At 50.8% G+C, this 20,887-nt stretch overlaps 1 protein-coding gene across 3 annotated transcripts in view; it reads left to right on the top strand.

Moving 5' to 3' along the window:
• Positions 1-18,804, top strand: part of Brf1 (BRF1 RNA polymerase III transcription initiation factor subunit) — a 45,096-nt gene extending 26,292 nt beyond the window's left edge. For 2 of the 3 annotated variants that reach the window (XM_021178909.2, XM_021178911.2), the window contains 13 exons: positions 1,100-1,249; positions 2,363-2,456; positions 4,308-4,434; positions 5,052-5,091; positions 5,176-5,268; positions 8,516-8,779; positions 10,197-10,258; positions 10,864-10,945; positions 11,023-11,078; positions 11,826-12,082; positions 12,708-12,759; positions 13,197-13,368; positions 14,186-14,459. In XM_021178909.2, the coding sequence (XP_021034568.1) occupies positions 1,100-1,249; positions 2,363-2,456; positions 4,308-4,434; positions 5,052-5,091; positions 5,176-5,268; positions 8,516-8,779; positions 10,197-10,258; positions 10,864-10,945; positions 11,023-11,078; positions 11,826-12,082; positions 12,708-12,759; positions 13,197-13,368; positions 14,186-14,223 (1,487 nt within the window). In that variant the 3' untranslated portion in view covers positions 14,224-14,459. Of the gene's footprint in view, positions 1-1,099; positions 1,250-2,362; positions 2,457-4,307; positions 4,435-5,051; positions 5,092-5,175; positions 5,269-8,515; positions 8,780-10,196; positions 10,259-10,863; positions 10,946-11,022; positions 11,079-11,825; positions 12,083-12,707; positions 12,760-13,196; positions 13,369-14,185 lie in introns of all 3 variants that reach the window. The other variant, XM_021178910.2, reaches the window with a different exon arrangement.
• Positions 18,805-20,887: the final 2,083 nt, after the last annotated feature.

Raw genomic sequence — 20,887 nt, 5'->3', positions numbered from 1 at the left:
TCACTTTGTAGACCAGGCTGGCCTTGAACTCAGAAATCCACCTGCCTCTGCCTCCCGAGTGCTGGGATTAAAGGCATGCGCCACCACGCCCGGCTCTTCTCCGACAGTTTAACCCCTGCCCCGAAGTCCTTCTGTAGTTTTTTGCCTTTGTAAGATGTGGGGTCTATCTGTGTTCTCTAGGCTGGCCTCAAATTTCAGAACCTGAGGGTCCTCCCTATCCATCTTCCCAGTAACTCAGGTACAGTTATAAGCCAGAGTCTCAGCGTTTTTCTCTTGAGTCTTTGTTTGAGCTGGAGTGGGTCCGTGTATATGTGGTCGGTCTCATGGAGTCAGTTAGCCTGGAAGGAGGGCTGGGGAGCAGCCAGCAGCTGACCTCCATTTCTTTCCCTTCCTGCTGTCTGGAAAGACAAGTCAGACGGGTTGATTCCTTCTCCAGCTTCTCCAAGAGTCCGAGCCACCCCAGCCCCTCCTCTGTTGTTACTGCCAGTGCTCTCCAAGCTGCCTGCTTCTCAGGCCTGAGCAGAAGTGGCTCTTCCTACACAAGTCCTGAGATCTCCTCTGTCCCTGATCAGTGGCTTCTGTCACAGCACTAATGGCAGGGTAATGATGAACTGACTGATGAAGTGACTGGGTTGTTCTTGCTGGCTCCATTTGTGAGCTCCATGAACCTTGGACTGAACTTTCGGTACTCAGCAGCGTGCCAGGCACTAAGAAACAACTGTGAACGCACACGTGCACCTGTATGCCCACTGTGCTCATTTTGTAAGATGCTGAGCTTACATTGAGGGAATTCAGGGTGCTGCGTGAGAAGAGCCCATATCTGGCCTGTTCTCCAGCCTCTCATCACCCTCTGAGAGAAGGTGGGAGTTGTCCCCCTCACCTTTTGCCATACGTGCCCAGAACTGTGCCGTGTGAAGGCAGCGGTTCCCCAGGATCAGTAAGCACAGCTGCACAGCTAAGGGTCAGAGAGACTGTGCTTTAGGGAGGGGACCTCAGGGAGAAGTGGGTAATGTCACCCAGCTGCAGGGCACTGCTTAGTGCTCTGTGTGCACATATGCATATGCCCTGTCTTAGGTTCTGTGTTATGTTTACTGTGTAGACCCATGCTTGTACATTCCACGCTTTGCTCACCTGCTGGAGTTTGGGGAGAAGAACCATGAAGTATCCATGACAGCCCTGAGGCTTCTGCAGAGAATGAAAAGGGATTGGATGCACACAGGCCGGCGCCCCTCCGGCCTCTGTGGAGCAGGTACAGTGTAGGCCACATGGCCCTTGGGTAGCGTTTTGTGTCCTGATACTTGATAAGTTCACACGTGTGTGGGAGGGTAATTGCAGCCAAATTTAGGACCCCTGTGCATAGTAGGTAAATTGAACTTTAGTCATCTGTCTTGAGCCTTTAAGCCGTCAAGCCAATGAGTTATTGGTTGCAGTTCCAGAGTCTACCTTATATAAGAGCTGTGTCTTAGACCCCAGGACTGGCCTGGCCTTCTTTACTCATTAAGGACTCTGGCATTTCCTCCCTTGTTGGCTTTGCAGGTTCTGAGATAAAACACCTCAGAGGGTAAGATAACAGTGGTAGCCCTAGTTCCACCCCAGGCTGTCCACTCATGGCAAGTTGCCCTCTTTCAGCATGGTTAGTAATATGGCCTCTCACTGAGATACTGAGCCTTTGCTAGCCCAGCAGCATAGCTGTTCTGGTTGTATCTGTAAGGACCTGGTGCAGGTGCTGGGTGGCCGAGACTAAGAGTCCCCTACTCAGGAAGAGCCCCGGGCCAGCAGGAGCCTCCTCTTTTGTAGTATCCATCTTCCTATCTCTCTGCAGAGCCTGGTACCATTTCTGCACTCAGCCGGTGGTAGGGTGATGCTATCCCAGACTGCTTGCATCTGAAACCGATTTCCACATTTACACTGCAGACTCTAGGCCCCTTCACTCACCATGACCATAATTCACACTTGTCACACAGGATCTTTGGCCAGCGTTTCCCAGCTTTACTATATTCTTAGCATCCTCTGCTCCATCATAACCAGGAGGTTTTGTGTATTAACACAGCTCAAAGTTAATTCATGTGCTTTGAGGTGTTTTAAGAAATCCTTGAGTTTCCTGTTTCAGTTTCCCTTGTTTAAATGTGGAGTACAGTATAGGCTCAACCCAAAATAAGAAGAGGACTACCATTGCCCAAAACTGTGTGCACCATAGGTCTATTTAGGGAAGGCAGACAGACACGCTGTCCCCTCATAGAAACCACAGCAGACACATCCTGCACATACTTGTTCAGCTGTCACTAGCCAAGGTTAAGGCAGAATTTTGCTTGCTTTCATTTCTATATGAGTTCTCTGATGATCTTTCTTGTTTCTTTTCTAGCACTTTTGGTTGCAGCCAGAATGCATGACTTCCGGAGAACGGTCAAAGAAGTCATCAGTGTGGTCAAAGTATGTGAGTCCACACTACGGAAGAGGTGAGCATTCTGGTTCACAGTGATGGCCACTGCCAGCTTGTATGTTGTAGCTACTTCTGCCCTGGGTTACCCTGCCCTTTGGAAATACTTGGCTTCCTACCACAGTGTCTCTTGAGTTTAGTAGATTATTAGGTATACAGGTTTCCCCCTCACAGACTGGAACCAGGCAGAGAAGTTGCTTTGGGACAGCACGGGAGGCCGCCTATCCCATTTGGTATGGTCCATTCTGGGCTTGACGATCCAAGGGACTTCTTGCTAGAGTTGGTTAAACCTCCCCATGTCTCTCATGGGCCACAGGCTCTGTGTCCAACTTTGAACAAGTTGTTCCCATCTTGGATAAGCTGTGCGCTGTGACCATGCTGAGGACTTGCTGGGACCCACTGCTGTCCTTGCTGATGTGTTTCACAGGATTAACACCATTTCTGCTGACAGGATCACCTCAGTGCCTTCTAGAAGCAATCGGAAAATTGTACTTTGCATCTAGTATCTTTAAAAGTACTTTCAAAAGTTTCTGTTACATTTATTTTTTTACATGTATGTATGCACATGCAACACACATACACACATGCAGAGATGAGAGGACCGTATAATGGAGATTAGTTCTTTCCTTCTGCTCTGCAGTCCTCAGGTCTTCAGGCTTGGCAGCAGGTTCCTTTACATTGCTAAGCCAGTCTCATAAACTCCTCTTTAAGGTGTTTTTTTTCTGAGATAGACTACTTTATGTAGTCCTGGCCAACCTAGAACTTGCTTTGTAGATGAGGCTGCCCTTGAACTCACAGAGATCCTCCTGACTTTGCCTCCCAAGTGCTGGGATTAAAGACTTGTGCTACCGCACAGTCTCTCTCTCTCTTTTTTTTTTTTTTAATTTTGTTTATTTGTATTTTATGTGCATTGGTGTTTTGACTGAACATATGTCTGTGTGAGGGTGTCAGAACCCTGGAACTGGAGTTACAGGCATTTGTGAGCTGTCATGTGGCTCTGAGCATTGAACTCAGGTCTTGTGGAAGAGCAGCCAATGCTCTTAACTATTAAGCCATCTCTCTAGCCCTTCTTTTTTTTGTTTTTGTTTTTGTTTTTAATTAATGTACTTAAAAAAATATGGTGTACAAGTTTGCATGTGGTGGTCAAAAGACAACCTGCCAGAATTGCTTCCCCTTTCACTAACTATGTAGGTGCCAGGATTCAGGTGCCACTAACTCAGGTGTCAGGTGTTAGCTAATACCCTTACTTGCTGATCCATCTTGTTAAACTTAAATTTTTGTTATTTTATTAAAAATGGTAGCCAAGCACTTTTGTAACTCCAGCTGTAGGCATCTCAAGGCAGGAGGATGGAGCCTTGAAGTTGTCCTCAGCTACATAGTAACTTCAAAGTCAGCCCTGTGACATGAGGCTGTGAAGAAAACCCCAAAGCCAGACATGGTATCCACTAGTGTGTGCTCACACTCAGCGTGAGTGTGACAGTGGAGGCCTGCGGATGGAGAGTCCAAGGCTAGCCCATCAAAGTGGCTCACTCAGCAGGTCCAAGCCTGAAGGCCTGAGTTTAGTCTGCAGGACCACATGGAGAAGGAGCTACAAGTTGTCATCTGACTGCCGCTGTGCTTTGTAGCACTCATGCGTGTGTACAAGAGCAACCCCCCCCCCCCATAGGTGCACTAAATTTTTTTTTAAAGAAAACACAGGAAAGTTGACAAGATTTAAATGGTGTTGGCTGCCACCGAGGTGCCTGCCTGCTCAGGTTGTTGGGCAGGTAGAGCTGGGCCCTCCCTGTAGGGCCTCCTGACTCTTCCACCAGGATCCAGCAGTGTGCAGTGTGCAGGGAGGCACCATGGCTCTTCTGCTTCTCTGTCTTAGGCTCACAGAATTTGAAGACACTCCAACCAGTCAGCTCACTATTGATGAGTTTATGAAGATTGACTTGGAGGAAGAGTGCGACCCTCCCTCGTACACAGCTGGCCAGAGGAAGCTGCGCATGAAGCAGGTGGCTGCGAACCTCCCATTAGCACGCTGGTGTTCTGAGAGCGTTTGCTCTCTAACATCCTCACATCTGTTGAGCTCTCCTGCTAACTTGCTCTTCTTTGGGCCTTGAGTCTTCGGGGATGTGCAGCATGTGGAACCTCCAAGTACCGTCCACGTGGAGGCTCATGGCGAGCTTTCCATCCCGGGCCAATTGAGCCATCCCCACAGCCAGGCTTGGTTCCTGGCTTGTTCCTTATCATCTGAGGCAGCTGCCACTGCTGCCAGCCTTTCTGTCAGCGTCACTGAGCTTGTGACTTGGCTGTCATGGGGACTGTACTCAACAGCGGAGGGCAGAGGGCCAGAGGTGGGCTGCAGCTGAGTTTTGGGGACTACAGGAGGTACATTCTGCAGATAGGACAAACCTGGCCTGCCCAGTCAAGTTGGCTTGGTTGGGAGGTTTAGTTTTTAAGTTGATGGGTGGTTAGAAAGGCTGCTTCTGTCCAGGGCAACATGCATGTTGTTTGGAAGGAGAGGGCCAGGCCTACAACTCGATTCTGATGAGCTCTACCATCCCACAACCTTGTCAAAAATGAGACATTGTGCATCTGACTCCTTACCAAAGACTCTTTTGTCTTTCAGCTGGAACAGGTCCTGTCAAAAAAGCTAGAAGAAGTTGAAGGTAATTAACCGGTTCTCACACACGTGTTTCATTTTTGCTAGGACATCAGCGTGCTTACTTTTTGCTTTTAATGTCTTACTCTAGGTGAAATATCCAGTTACCAGGATGCCATTGAAATTGAGCTAGAAAACAGCCGACCAAAAGCAAAAGGGGCTCTGGCCAACTTGTCAAAGGATGGTGAGTCCCCTGCCAGTATGGGCCATGAGGGCCCTAGGCCAGCACCCCTGACCTTCCCTACTCACTGATCCATGACCCCATCCCTGGCTGCTTGTCACTCCCTACACTGGAGCACTAACTTGGGTATCATGTTACTGCTGGGACACCTTTCCCCGCCTCACCGTTCACTGGCCGTAGAAGAGCTTCAACCTTGCATGTGCCGTACTGGGAGCCCTGCTGTCCACTCAGACTGTTGAAGGTGCAAGGCCACGACTGTAGGGATGCTCTTTCTTATGCCCTGTGCTGTTTGCTGTGGGCTTTTCAGAGTTGCTGTAACCGTTTGTGTTGTTAGACGGCTCTCCTCTGGGCTGTGCAGAATGAAAAAGCATGGGTACCTGCTTCCTTCCTTGGCACCTGGTCTGGGGAAGCTACTCTGGGCGTCTCTGCCCATCAAACTGGCACTGTGCTAACATCCTGAGACATGCCAGGCAAGTGTGAATGTCCTTTTTGGGATCCCTCAGTGTTTGCAGACGCTTGCTTATGTTCTGTGTCCACATTAGGATCACCTGTCTACACCACTCCAGCCCAGTCTGCCTTACTTGTCAGCTTGGGGGAAGCTGTGGGACTTGTTTTTCTGTCCTTTTCTAGCTTCTGTTCTCTCCAGGCTTTGCTCCTGTGCAGTACCACGCTGCTGCCTTCCGTGGGGCTGTTGTGAGGAGCATCTTTCCCCCTTTGGTCCCCACGGCAACTTGCAGCTTGTGTCCTGACTATTCCTGCGCAGTGTGAGCTCTCCTGCCACCTGTAATAGTTGCAGTCATTTTGCCATTGGGTTTTCTAAGTATTTGATTCTGTTGTCTACAAACAGTGACTCTGCTGCTCTTCTCTACCAGCTCTTAATTTCTTCTTAAGTCTGCCTGACCCCGCAGCATCTTGGTGATCTTTGGACAGTAGTATATCCTCATGTGAGCTCCCATGGACTAGGGTGCACGTGCTGGGCACATTGTTCCCTCATCTGTCATGGTGAGTCAACACCTATCCATGCATTGCTGTCAAGAGGGTTTTTTTTTTTTTTTTTTTTTTTTTTTGCTTGGGTTTGAGAGGGCCACAGTATCTCTAGAGATCCTGTGATGGGTGACCCAGTGTCCTGACAGTCACACCATTGGGTTCTCCCTCATTCCTGAAGGCATCATTTAGGCCTCAGGAGCTGCCCTACTCATAGCAATCCAGGGTTTGGCTCTGTCCATTTGCAGAGTTGTTTGCCACTGGCGGTTTCTCTGTGTAGTGGTTTTCTCTTGTCCTAGCTTATTGATGGTTGGGCGAGCATCCTGTACATGCCCAGTCTGCTGCCTTGTGTTTACCAGGCCTCACTTCTGCCAGGCTTCATCCTTCCAATCCTACTCCACCTTCCAGGCCTTCTGCCTGCCTTCTCTGTTTTCAGTCTGCTGGCTGCGTGCATTTGGGGCAGTGAACTTCCTATGAGATCTGTCCTGTTGGCAGTTTCTTAGTCTCGAGATATTTCCTCTCTTGCACATGTGAGGGAGCTATGGAAGTTCTGGGGGTGTGTTGTGAGATGGTTACTAACCGCTGTGGTGCCGTACAGTGACCAGGACCTGTTACTGATTTGTTCCTCCTTGGTATTTCTTGGGCACGCAATATCATCCGTGGACACTGCAGAGGGGCACCTTGTGTTATGGGCACAGAGGTGAGGCTGTCCCACTGTGAGTCTTGATAGATATTGAGAGCCTGTCACATAGTGGCTCTCCTTCAGAGTTTGGTCGCCCCTCACTTCCTCCAGTGGCCCTCATACACATACAAGGCCATTGCCTTGTTAGGATTTCCAAGGCTCATCCTCCACAGGAGGCACTTTGCCACCCTCACACCTGAAGGCCTGTCCCTTGGGGCACACATAGACCCAGGTGTCACTAAGTCTCTGTCCTTCTCTTTCACTTTATGTTCACCTGGGAGACTTCTCCAATACAACAGACCCCATGTTTCGTGTCTTGATCCGATCTGAAGCATCCTTCTTCCTTTAGTGGTCTGAAGCAAGCTTGTCTACTTAAGAAGCCTTTTTAGTAGAGTTCTCTTGGTCTTAGCTGTCTGTGTCTGTGCTAATGTCCTTTGCGTAGTTTTTGTATTCCTCTTTTTCATGAACTTTATCTGTGTCCCTCTTGCACACATCATGGCTTTGGAGCACAGCAGAAAACAGCTAGCTGGATACTCTGGGTCCATTTATACAGCTGGGACAGAGATCTGCCTTTCAGATCAAACACCAGAAGGCTGTGTGGAGACAGAGCTAAAGCACCTTTGGCTTTTGAGTGTTGACTGTGGACAACCCTGGTGTCAGGTGAGGCCAGCACCACAGTCACTGTGTTCTGCCACTGAGATTTGTCCCTGCCACTGTCTTTGTGTCCTTTGTAATGGCATCCACCTTTCCTCCCCACTTCAGGCTGCCACTGGCTGCTTTCTGTCACTGAATTAGTGGTCTTTTATATACTTTTGTCAGAAATCTTTTGTAGACATAGTGTGTTCCCTTGCCTTTCCTCGGCATGATTTTTATGCAGTTCATTGGCAGCATGGTCCTCTGTATTGGGTAGGTGTTGTTAGTGCGGTGAGGAGTGTGGCACTCCTGTTAAGTGCATCTGCATCAGTCCCAGGTAGCCCTATATACGGGTTCATCCCATACTTACTTCCTTGGTACTGGGCAGATGGAATTGTTGGGTCTGGTGGAGGTGGTGTTGGCAAATAGTCTGAACAGCGCTGTCAGCATGTATGCAGCCAGCCCCCCTGTTTTCTCTCTTTCCTTTCTGTTTTTCTGTGTCTAGACTGTCCTTTCAGACATTACCTGTAAATAAACTATGGCTCACCTTTGTCTTACAATGTCTTTCACAGGGCAGGCTTGTAATTCTCTTGTAAAAAAATCATGATTCTTTGAAAACTCTGTTTATCTGAGTCGTATGGGTTCTGTCTTAGTGCTGAGGAGGCATTCTGCCTAACCCTAGATCACAGACATTTTCTCTTTCCTGAATATCCTTAGGCTTTCAGATTCCACATTTAAGCCAGCTTTGCACAGAGCATGAGGACTAAGGCAGGCTATTCTTGCACGTGGCTACCGGGCACCGCCCTTTCTCTGCTGCAGAGAAGGCAGGCTTGGGCTAGTTCTTGTGTCCTTCTTTATTTGCAGCTTTGCAAAAATGTTTCTGTTACAAAAGTGGGTTCTCTCTGGCTTTCTGCCTGGTTGACAGGTGGTGTGCGAATCGTGTGTCCCTAGGCTCCGGTGAGGACGCCACATCCAGTCCCCTCTGTGAGGAAGACACCGAGGATGAGGAGCTGGAGGCTGCCGCCAGCCACATGAACAAGGACTTTTACCGAGAGCTCCTCGGGGACCATGGCGGCTCGGAGGCAGCAGGAGACCCTGATGGGGACAGCAGACCCCTCGCCCTGGAGTCCCTACTTGGTCCCCTGCCCACAGCAGCCAGCCTGGGCATCTCCGACTCCATCCGAGAGTGCATCTCCTCCCCAAGTGGGGACCCCAGTGAGTGCCCTGGGACAAGGGAAGTTTACAGTCTGAATGGTCCCTGCTGTGGATTGGACCAGAAGTGCACGGGCGGGGGTGAGGCACTGCCAGGCACTGTACAGTAGTCAATGGCCTGGGTGCCCTAGTTTCAGTTGTGCTGTGAGAAGTGCTCTATCAAAGGCAGCTGTAGGGAACACTCTGGTCCATCATTTCAGAGAAGCCAAGGCAAAACTCAAAACAACTAAAATCACTCACATCCACAGACTGTGGCAAACGGGAAAGAAACACTTCACTGCTTGCTTGCTTCTGTGTAGCTCCGTCCTGTCTTACCTAGTTTATGACCGACTCCCTGCCTAGGGAAAGGTGCTACCACAATGATCTGGGTCATTCTGTATCAGTTAGTATTCAAGGCAGCACCTCTCAGACTTGCCCTCAGGCAAACCTGATAAAGGTGTTTATTCCATGGAGATATTTACCCTTTGCAGATGATTGTGAACTGTAGCAAGTTAATGTCTAAAAGTCCCATTGCACAGGGTGTAAAGAGCTGGGTGTACTGCAGTGTACTGAGATGCTGGCTGGCCTGTTAGCATTGTAAGCTCTCTCTAGTCCAGCTGAACTTCAGGGGACACCAAATGACTAAGAGAGGATCTGGCATAGCCTGGAGTCGGTCATGCAGGTGGAGGGGGAGCAGGCCATTCCTAATCCTTCCCTGTTGCTGGGCTGAGCAAGCCTGGGCCAAGGTGCACCACCGTGGTCATTATCACCTGCTGAGCTTGAGGATGGGCAGAGGGGACACATAAAGATCAACAGTTGCCCCTGCCACCCTTTACCCTTAAAACACTGGGAGGGGCTGGGGCAGTGACTCTGAGGTTAAGAAGCTGACTGTGCTCTTCAGAAGACCAGCACTCACACGGCGGGTCTAGTTCCAGACCTGATGCTCTCTTCTCGTGTCTGGAGGCACTGCATACATGTGTTGTACAGGCATACATGGAGGCAGAACACCCACATACACAAAATTAAATAAGTAAACAAATCAGTCATTTTGAAGAAGGGCTGGGACACAAATGGAAAAGAAAGTGGTCCCAGCCCTGTAAAGTGGCTCTGCCCCGCGACCAGGTGAGGATTTGGCCCTTCCAGAGGGTGGAGCCTCTCATATGGGTGGAACATTGAAAGTTGGGGCCTATGTGAAGGTTAGACCTCTCAGCTGGGAGGCGGGGTGCTTTCCTTACCTGTGGGCCAAGTACACAGAGGACAGTTCTGAGCATAGGCAGCCAGGGCAGAGAGCAAGGAAAGTGGGGCAGACTTCAGAGAGCCCCAGCCTTGACCCTAAGCATCTCCACGGTGAGCAGTATCTGCTAGGGTAGCCTCTGTGATGCTTGATTGCAGTGTCTGCTATGGCAGCCTCGGTGACACTGATTGGGGTTCTTCTCTCTAGAAGACTCTTCAGGGGACGGGGAGCTGGACCTCAGTGGCATTGATGACCTTGAGATCGACAGAGTAAGTAAGCCTGGGCTCCCTTGTCCCCAGTGGTAGTTGGGACTTAGGGTGACTAAAGTGTGTCTGGACTCACAGCTTTAGGCCCGTCGCTTACCTTTAGCCTCTCTGAGCCTTGTGCTCCCTTAGACATCCCTAACAAATGAGTGCTCTCTCTCAAGGCATAGTGCCTGTAGTACAGGTGTCCACTGGACTTCCCCCTCCAAACTCCACTCCAGTGTAGCCTCAGCGTCATGTGACCTTCTTCCTGAATCCCCAAGCACCCTACCAGGACTATGTTGGAAAGGCCCCGAGTTCTGACCTGGCCTTGGTTCCCATTGTATCACAAGTATGCTGTTCATCTCTATCCCCAAATCTCAGGGGTCCCAGGCTATCCACTAACACCTGCCTAACAAAGCCTAGGAACTATCAGTTCTAGCTCTCGGCTACAGAGTTAAGTTGGCAGAGGGGGACAAAGGACTCACAGGTTACTTTGCTGAAGGAGGCCTTCCCACATCCTTTCTTGGGCAGTTTAAGTATATAAATAGGAAGCTAGTTACTGAGAGATCTTGAAATACTCGAGAGCTCAACCTTAGAGAGCTGAAGTCACTTCACTGTGCTTCCCGCAGTACATCCTGAATGAGTCAGAAGCCCGAGTTAAAGCTGAGTTGTGGATGCGGGAGAATGCTGAGTACCTGCGGGAGCAGAAGGGTAAGTACCGTCTATCCACCTGCCCAGGTCCCAGGCCATGTCCCTTGCTGAGGCCAGCCATTTTGTTCACCTTACAGAGAAAGAAGCAAGAATAGCGAAGGAGAAGGAGCTTGGCATCTATAAGGAGCACAAGGTGAGTTTCTCCTGACAGTCTAACTCAGCCTTCGTGTCAGCTGATGGGAGCAGAGAACTTTGGGAACACCTCTCCCCTGTGTCCATAGGAGCCTGCCTGGGACAGGCAGTGGAAGCCATAGAACCCACATCCCTCACAGCCAGGTTGTTATGTTGCATGCTCCTTCAAGATGGCTTGTGCCACCCAGCTCTGGAGTGAGGTATCCAGCACAGGTGTTAAGGCAGACGGAACTGAGATGCAGGGCTGGACTCGGGTCCTTGTGCTTGGGTTTCTTGTTGAACACACAGACGCCCCTATCTTCGTGTTTATGTTCTTTAATAACAGGCAAGTATTCTTGGTAACTTGACTCCCTCTGGGGTTTCAGCCTCCCAGTGTTATCTTAGGAAGGGGCTGAACCTTTCAGAAGCCAAAGAGAAGAAGATATGATGCTGGCAAAGCTTGTTGGGATCCAGGATGGAGGCCCAGAGAATAAGTGGTGTCTGCAGGGAAGTGGGTCCCAAAACTCCATGCGGCCAGGCATCATGGCCTAGGCTATGTGAGACACTTTCCTTTCCTGTCCACAAGAAAGGCTTAGCTGGAAAGGTGGATACACAGAAAGTGAGGCTAGCAGGTGCCATGGCTGGTTGCTGCCAAGGTGACCAAACTAGTTTCCTGTCCCCCTCAATGGGTCACAGCTGTGGCTCAAGAGTAGCTGGCAGTTGTGAAGCTAGCATGTGTCAGGAGGAGTTACTTTTGTGTTTCATTCAGCCCAAGAAGTCTTGCAAACGCCGGGAGCCAATCCTGGCCAGCACAGCTGGGGAAGCTATTGAGAAGATGCTGGAACAGAAGAAAATCTCCAGCAAGATCAACTACAGTGTGCTGCGGGACCTTAACAGCAAGGGTGGAGGCAGCCCACCCAGGGACGACTCACAGCCCCCAGAGCATGCCAGCACCAAGAAGCTGTCACGGAGGAAAAGAGCAAGTACCAGAAATAGTGCTGATCCTGGAACAAGCACAGGGAAGAGGTACTATCCTGCTCCTTGGACTAGGTGTCTGCCTGGTCAACACTAGGCTCCCATCTGGGCTGTTGCTTCCCAGCCAGAGCTTCAGGAGCCATGCTTGGCCCACTGTGTGCTGAATGCTAACAAGCCATCTCCAGATGTGGGTGTGTCTTGATTCCTCCAAACCCCCACTTCTGGGCCCCACATGTTACAAGGCTTTTGGCAGCTGTGGGACCTACTCCATCCCCAGAAAGCACTTGGACACTCAGTGGAAATGGGCTCTTCCACTGGCTCTGCTGGGAGGGAGGAAGCTGCCACGGTGACCCCTCTGGTGGGGACAGGAAACCAGTCACAAGCCTGCATAGGCCAGCCTCAGCGTGCTGGGTCAGTGTTGCTCTGCAGCGTGACAAGGGGATGTTTGGGGTTGTTCAGCTGTGTGTGGTCCTCCATATGACTTACTCTTAGGTGGCAGCTGCCAGCTTTCCTGATGAGGTCCCAAGAGAGTTCTTAGGCAGAACACCCACTGTGGCTAGCATCCACCCACCCTGAGCCTACTGTAAGGTGCCACTATGCCATGTTCTCAGTCCCTCTGTGGTTCTCTCTCTTCCATAACAGACTGAACTGAAGCTGCTTCTGTGCTTTCTCTCAGGTTGAGGCCTCTGGTGTCTGCCCAGCCGGCTAAAAAGGCAGCTGTGGGAGAGGTATGTTGTCCCGAATAGCTAGGGCGGGGCCTCAGGATCACAGGCTGCCATCAGGCTTGGCAGGGAGAGGCCCAGCTGGTTGCTGCTGCAGTGCTGGCTGGGCTCCAGGAGAGAATCCTGAAGCCCGGAGAGTAAGGGCTTCTGGGTCACAAAAGTGGAGCAGGCAGGTGGTAAAGGCCAGTTATATGCTGTTGTTCTGGGGCTGAGGGTGAGCTAATCTCCACTGTGGACTAGAGTGGGCAAAGGCTAGATTCCATACCACAGTTGATAACTTTGGAAAAAGGAGGGCTGGGACTTCTTAGCCCAGCTCAGATGTGGGTCAGGAACAGGAACTCTGAGGGGTGCCCATGCCCAGACTGAGAGGACCTGAGGATCCCTTATAGTCAGGAGGATTGCCACCCTCTGCTCTCATTCCGGAGCCCTGCCCTCTCTTCTAGGCCTTACTCTTAAGTTCTCCTGCCTTGGGAGCAGAGCCAATCAAGCCATCAGCAGTCTTGGTAGAGAGTGGCCCTGTGTCGTACCATCCTGAGGAGGATGCAGATGAGGAGGATGCCGAGGACGAGGATGGAGAGCCCTGCGTCAGTGCTCTGCAGATGATGGGTGGCAATGGTGGGTAGGGCCACATGGTTGTGGGCACAGTAGAGGAACTTTGAAGGGGTATCCAGAGACAAAAAGACATAGCCATTTACCTCTGTAGTTTCCAAATATGAGCCCTGTTGGCTACAAACTAAGTTTTTCTCTGCAGAAGAAGGAATTTGAACTAGGACATGAAAATTGGCCATATTGATTCTGAGGCCCTCTTTCTTTCTTTCTTTCTTTCTTTCTTTCTTTCTTTCTTTCTTTCTTTCTTCCTTCCTTCCTTCCTTCCTTCCTTCCTTCCTTCCTTTCTTCCTTTTTTTAAAAAGATTTATTTTTTATTATATCTAAGTAAACTGTAGTTGTCTTCAAATACCAGAAGAGGTCGTCAGATCTCATTAAGGATGGTTGTAAGCCACCATGTGGTTCCTGGGATTTGAACTCAGGACCTTTGGAAGAGTAGTCAGTGATCTTAACTCCTGAGCCATCTCTCCAGCCCTATTCTGAGGCCCTTGAATATGCTAGGAGAATCAAGGCAAAGACTAGGGCCCAGCTCACAGAGCAATGAGGCATCTGCAGTGAATCAGGGCATGCTTTCTGGGCTTGTTGGGAGTCAGCAAGGGGCTGCTCAGCCAGTAGACAGTGAGTGTCATGGCTTAGACATGCTATTTGTAGTGCCCAGCAAGGAGCCAAGGCTGCCCCACAGGGCACACACTAGTCCCCCATCCCTGAAGGCAGCTGGGATAGATTGAAATGATGTTTTCAGTTGGTGGGGCCTGTGAGGTGAGCAGTGGGGATGGGGCTGGGAGCTGGGCTAGGAGAACTTCCACCGCTGTCCTTTGTTTTGCAGATTACGGCTGTGATGGTGATGAGGATGATGGCTACTGAGTGGAACTCAAGGCCAGGCAGCGTCCTGGTGCTGGACTCCAAGTGTATCTGTTTTATGGGTGTCAGATGGGCCCTGGGGCCATGGCTCATAGGAATGATTTCTGAGACTCTACCAGTCAAGCACTGCCCCACTTATTTGAAGCTCTCTTCCCGTGGCTACATTGTGGACCATTGTACTTACTATTGGGAATCATGTTTTGAGCAATGTAAGGGATATTTTTGCCCAGCAAGGGAAACTAGCTGTGTGTTTATGTGTAATGAAACATGGTCAGAGAGTAGCTGGGTGTGGATCCCACTTTATGGCCTAGCCTGCTAGTGACTGTTTACCAGGAATCCCCAGGCAGGCACTGTGTCCTCCAGTCATTAGGAAATTGAAGCACAAGGGCTTCAGTCAAGAAGTCGAGCCCTGCTCTTAGCCTGCTGCCAGTGTTCTCTGCCCTATCCTTCCCATCCTGGAGAGAGGTATTAAGCAAGAGACCTGTGGCAGTTATTTCTCTATACTAGGCAACCATAGTCTGGAGTCTGTGCCTTTAACTTCACACCAGCTTCCTTCAGGCAGGATGCTCCCTACCGTTCCCGGTGTCCATTCGCTGTCTTGAACCGCCCAGAGCATCTTAGGCCTCAGCCTCCTGCTTAGGACGAGTCCTTGCGGCTACCTAGTAGCGTCTTAGTGAGGTTTATCAGCAGCACCCAGGAAGTGAGACCAGCAGGCCATGCACACCTGTGTGCAGCTTCCTGTTGATGTCTAGCACAGTCTGTGTGGAGTTCTGGCCCTGCCCCATCAGTTAGAATGAACCTTTAGTCCTCCTGCACAGAACCCTCTGCCAAGAAGCCTGCAAGCTGTCTCCTGGGCCTCTTCATGAGAAGGTCTACAGAGTGCCCTCGGTGCAGTTAACTCCTGCCTCCCTTTCCTGGATGCAGCCTTGGATGCAGACTACTTGACTTTCAGATGAGGAGGTGGGGGCCAGGCCTGAGGTGGTGAGTTGTGGCAGCTGCAGATGAGAGTGGATGGGTCAGACAGGTAGGAAGTGATTTTGACGAAAAGACTGCAAGATGCTCTGGGATTGTGTATGGGGATATGGAACCAGGCTCAAAGGCCCTTCCCAGAAGTGAGATCAGAACTGTGGTAGGGGAGAACAGTTTTAGTATGTTTGTACGTTTTTATACAGCAGGACTTGCCTGTGGCATGGAGAGAGTACAGAGTGAGGGGTGGGAGGTGGGAGCTCAGGAAAAAGAAACAAGTGCCCTGGGAGAAGAAGTGGGAGGAGGCCTGCTCCCCAGCTGTGCCTTGTCTGCCCAGGAGCCAGCAGGAGGAAAGGTCTGGAAAATGAGCAAGGGCCGGGAAGGCTGGAGCGCTCTTGTAAGGTAGTTAGTTGAGTTGCTCACTACCACAGATAGAGTTAGAACACTGGGGCGGAGGGAGGTGGACAGTGCTGAGTAAGGACAGTCCGTAGAAGATAGGTGAGTAGCAAAGTGTGTGTGTCCGTGTCCTGAAATGTGGGACCTGGGTTGGGGAGACCCACGTGCTGAGGAGGAAGGGCCCAGTAGGGGGCAGCCGTGAAGTGGGCAGGATGCTTCTGAGCTGAGGTCATAGCCTTGTGTTTGTGCTCTGAGCAGCACTAGTGTGAAGCTCAAGGAGCGCTGGGTCTGTGACTCCACTGTGCCTGCAGTTAGTCCATCTCTCTCTCTGCTCTCTTCTGACTGGGATTATCCTCCTGCCTGCAGTCTTCTCAGAGTGCAGAGCAGTGCCTCAGATAGCCTCCTGGGAAGAACTAGTCCTCACCACATTGGACCTTAGAAGAGGGAATTAGGAAATGAGGGAGTCCATTGGATCCTGGATTCTAGACTGAGACTCTGTGTGGTGTGTGTGCACACTTGAATGCTGAGCAGACAGGATAGCCTATATCTCCCAGCCTCCTCTGCCTCTGTCTTCCTGCCAGTAGCAGGGAGGTGCAGGGGACACTACATGTATGGTACCCCATCCAAGTTTCTTGCCAGCCCCCTGAACTGAGGAGCCTAGTACTTCATGGTTGCCACCATCCTCTGCAAACTGAGTGATCACTGGGTTCCTGTAAACCTAGACATGTGAGGCTTGGCAGAGCGTGTGTCTGTCTTTAGAGGGAACTGGACCACAGAATGAGAGGTCACAGCCATGCAAGGCTGTGAGGCACTGTTCCCACTTGGAGCTGTTCCCTCCTGAGCTATTGTACCCATTGAGAAGCTTGTCCAGCCTGCCCTGGACCTGGGTTTTCTGATTCAGGTGCTTTGTCCTCTATACACTACTGAGCAGGAGTGGAACAAGCCCTGTGTGGGGTGGGGGTGGGGCACTCCTTTTATACATAGTTAGAAGGTGGAGACTGAGGTTTGGCCACATCCTTTGCCCAGATACCTGTCTAGGACCAGGGGATGGATACACCTTGACAGTGTGAGAGAATACGTGGAGTGGGCATGGATCTAGCTGGATAGATCTTTGCCTCTGTAGAACCTCTAGATGGTAGGTACCCTACAAGAAACTCCAGAGACCAGGGAAGCAGGGCCTCAGTGGTGTTGGTGAGGAAGTGGAGTAGTGGGGTACGTACATCTTAGGATACCTGTTAGACCCAGAAATTCTCTCTGGCCTCCCTTCTAAGAGGTGTAGAGCAGGAGTTAAATAAAGGGAGACTGTTCGGTACCCCCTGGAGATTGCTTCCTGCATGATGGATAGCCTAGGTTCTAATTGCTTTCTTCTCAGCACAGAGCAGTAGAGCTCTGGGTGCTCAAGTGTGCACACCAGACAGGGTCCCAATCTAAAACCAGGATCCAATGGACTCCCTCTTTCTCTCTTTCCCTTTTCCAAGGCCAACTCAGGAGCTGTGGACAATGGACTTTTAGGCAGTAGCTGGAACTGGGTCTAGGGTGGTTTCTTGGGAGTCCTTCCAGTCTAGTGAGCCAATCCTGGGCCAGCCCCTGGAAGGCCTTGACTTTAGTGAAGAGATCCATCTTCCCCTAAACCCCATGAATTGCTAGAGCCGTAATTTGCTGTAGGCCCCCAACCCTGCAGCCCCACAGCCCCCTCCACAAGCCCATACAACCTCTGGGCCTATGCCAGAATCCTACCTAAGTCAGTGTAGAGGGGAGTATCTGACTTCCTTAGCCCAAGTCTTAGGGTGTAACCCAAATCTTGGGCCTCTCTTGGGCACAGAAGAAGCTTTGTGCTCGTTGGGACAAAACGCCTGCTTGGCTTTTCCCCAGTCTAGCCCATTTCAGTGACTGCTGGGGTGGGAGGGACCAAGGAAGCCTCCGCATGCACCCCAGAGTGAGGGGTGGCTGTACCCAGGTGGCATATGTACACAATACAGGTTAGTGTTGCATATGGCTATGGTGCTGTCTGTTGAGGGTGCCCCCACTTTAACCTGTTGGGGCTTCCTTCCTGTCCTATTCCTCTGCACCTTATTCCAACCTCCTGAAGCTTGTGTGGCCCTCTGCACCCGCATCTGCATCCTCCAAGGGTGCAGCGGCCCAGCCATGGGCAACAAACAAGCTAACTCAAAAAAGCCCTGGATAGCCCTGCATGGGAGCACCCTAGAGGAGGTAGCCTGCTCCCGAGGTCCTAGAAACCTGCTTATCCCTGTCAGTGCTGGGGTTTTCATATGACCTATAAGGTGGTGTGCCTTACCCCGGAGGCAAGCGAGCAGGAGTCTAGTCACTCATGAGAGTGTACACTTAAGAAAGTAGCTGCTTGAGCCTCCCCTGGTGGTCTAGGCCTAGATGGGGTTTAATATTCAGTACCATTGCTTTGTGAGTCAGACCAGAGCCCACGGCTAACAAGCTTTTTTAGCTTATACTGCCCTGGACCAGTAAACACTGGGGGGTGGGGGTGACAGCTAGGCAGAAATGGAGAAGGCAGACCTTGGCACTGAACCGCAGAGGTACAGGACTTACTGATACATCAGTTATTTGCAGTGAATAGATGTAATTGGCCACAAGCCTGGGCTTGCACCCTCTGGTGGCTGTGTGCAGTACTACTTTCTGAAGGCCCTTACTGGACATACTCTAAACAGTCAGCACAGACCACGGGTGCTTTCACTGCTTGGGCAGTGCAGCAGACTGGCCCCATCACTGCTCCACCCCTACCCTGCAGTCCCATAAATAGGGGGTACCCCGAACCAGCCAAGCTTAGTGGGAGGACTGGCGGAGATATGAGCTAGCACACAGCTCCCAGAGCAACACATGTTCAAGGCTTTTTTTTTGTCCTCAGGTTCTTGCCCTACAGTCAGCACCCTCCAACACAGTGGTTCTCAACCTGTGGACAGAACTTTGGGGGTGAGACGACCCTTTCACAAGGGTCACCTGAGACCATCGGAAAATACAGATATTCATGATTCATAATTATAAAATTTACATAATTACAAAGTTACAACTATGTAGTATCAATGACTGTAATGTCTGGGGGTCACCACAACATGAGGAACTGTATTAAAGGGTTGCAGCATGGGGAAGGTTGAGACCCAGTTCTCTAACCCTTATCCTTATCTCTACCCTGTTCACAGGACTCAGCCACTCTGCAAAAAGTACCCTTGCCTCTTAGGGGACATTGAGGTATCAAGTCAGCTTTAGGTACAATGGTGGGGGGGGGGTTCTCCATTCAGTGGAGAGTAAGCTCTGCAGATAAGGATCTCCAGCCCATTGTGGGTTTTAGGAAGGATTCTTGGATAGGGGGCTAAGCCCCCAACATGTTCCTGAGCTCTACCTAGTGAGGTAGGCCATGTTTCCTTGGTGGTCAGAAACTGTCTGTCCCCTGAGCTACATGCCTGAAGGGCTAACTAACTATCCCTAGGGTGCCTGGGCTGGAGCAGGTTGGCAATGGGTGGGGCCAGGCTCCAAGCTACACTTGGCACCTGAAGCCTCCCCAGGCCTTCAAAGTGGCCGTGGGCAGTGTTAATGGGCAGACTTTATGGTTTTCCTGTTGGGAGAGGAACCTAGCTCAGGGGAACTATTGTCCCCAAACAATGGGCCTGGCTAAGACCCATGAGGGCAGTGGCCCCAAACTGGTGAGACCTGTCTCAACCATCACCCACTTTTTAAATCCTCAGCTTGACCTTGGATCCAGCTTGTCCTGAGCCTCATCCTGTCATACTCACCTTCCTGCTGACCCTGGCTGGGGATGAGCAAAGAGGAACTCCAAGCATCTCCAGGAGCTTTAGTGCATAATGCACCTTGTGCCCCAGCCCAACTCGAAGGCAGCAGAATAGAGAGGCCCCTGGGCAGCAAAGCTGAGCGCCCAGGCTAGCCCTGCTGCTTAGGTGGAGGCCTGGCAGGCCCAGAGGCCCCAGCTTAGTCCAAGGTTGAAGTCTGGAGAGAAGGCCTAGTTAAACTTGGTGAGCAGATAGAACTCCTGTCCCCAGCACAGTAGAAGTGAGGCTGTGGTAGACAGCCAGGCAGCAACTTGGTAGAGTAGCATGCCAGCCTTCCTCTGGGAATAACCGAATGGACTAGAGAGCTGGGAGGTGCCCTACACAAGCTCGGTGTGGGGTGGAGAGGTGAGGGCTGCTTCCAAGTAAGGATCTGGACAGAGGCTCATAGAGATGTGGAGAAATGGGCTCTAGTACGGTTATGTTTCAGGGCTTGCAAGGTGGACAGGGTTCTCTGAACAGAAAGATCCAGGATGTCTGGGTGATGGAAGCCCGTGCCTCTAATTCCAGCACTTGGGAGGCAGAGGCAGATGGATCTTGTGAGTTCAAGACCAGCCTGGTCTACACAGCAAGTTCCAGAACAGCCAAGGCTACACAGAAAAACCATCTTGAAAGTAAATAAATAAATAAAAATAAATATCTAGGATGATGAGGTGGAATCAGGCTTACCAGCCCATGGGGGCTTCTGGGGATGTTCCTGGCAAATGTGCAAACTTTACCAGGCCCCTGACAGTGACTGAGAATGAGAACTTGGAGTTGGAGCACTGCCACAAGCTCAGGCTGTACACAGCCATATCCAGGCTAAGTGCAACACAGGTGGTACACCCCTTCTGCCATAGTTTGCTTTCTTAGAACTTTTTCAATTTTCAGATTTATTTTATGTGAATGTTTTGCCTGCACACATGAATGTGTACCACATGCATACTCAGTGCTTATAAAGATCAGAAGAGGGTATCCAATCCCTGGAACAAGAATTGCAGGTCGCTGTGAACCATCGTGTGGGTTCAAGGGAGTGAATCTGGCTCACTCTGCAAGAGCAAGTGCTCTCAACCTTGGGCTAACTCTCCAGCCTGTTGCTGTGATTTGAAAATGCTGAGCAAGCCCACCTTAGGGGGAAGAAAAAGGTTCTTTTGGCTTACACATCCTGGTCACAGTCCATCATTGAAGGAAATAAGGGCAGGAACCTTGGAGGACCGCTGCTCACCAAGGCTTGCTCAGCTTGCTTCCTTAGATAACCCAGCACAGCTTTCCCAGATGGCATGGCCTGCAGTGAGCTGTGCCCTCCCACATCAAACAGCAAGAAGATGCCATGTAGACATGCCCACAGGCCAAACGTGGGGACAATTCCTCAGTTAACATTGCTTCTTCCTAGGTGACTGGTTGTGTCAAGTTAGCAACCATCACACCTTCTCCACTGGCTCAGCAGGCAGAGGCAGGAAGCCCCTAAGAGCTGGTTTGCAGCTCGTATAAATAAGGAACTTTGTGGTGAACAC

Source organism: Mus caroli, chromosome 12, assembly GCF_900094665.2.
Source record: "Mus caroli chromosome 12, CAROLI_EIJ_v1.1, whole genome shotgun sequence".
Taxonomy (NCBI): Eukaryota; Metazoa; Chordata; class Mammalia; order Rodentia; family Muridae; genus Mus; species Mus caroli.
This window is presented reverse-complemented; position numbering and strand designations above follow the sequence as displayed.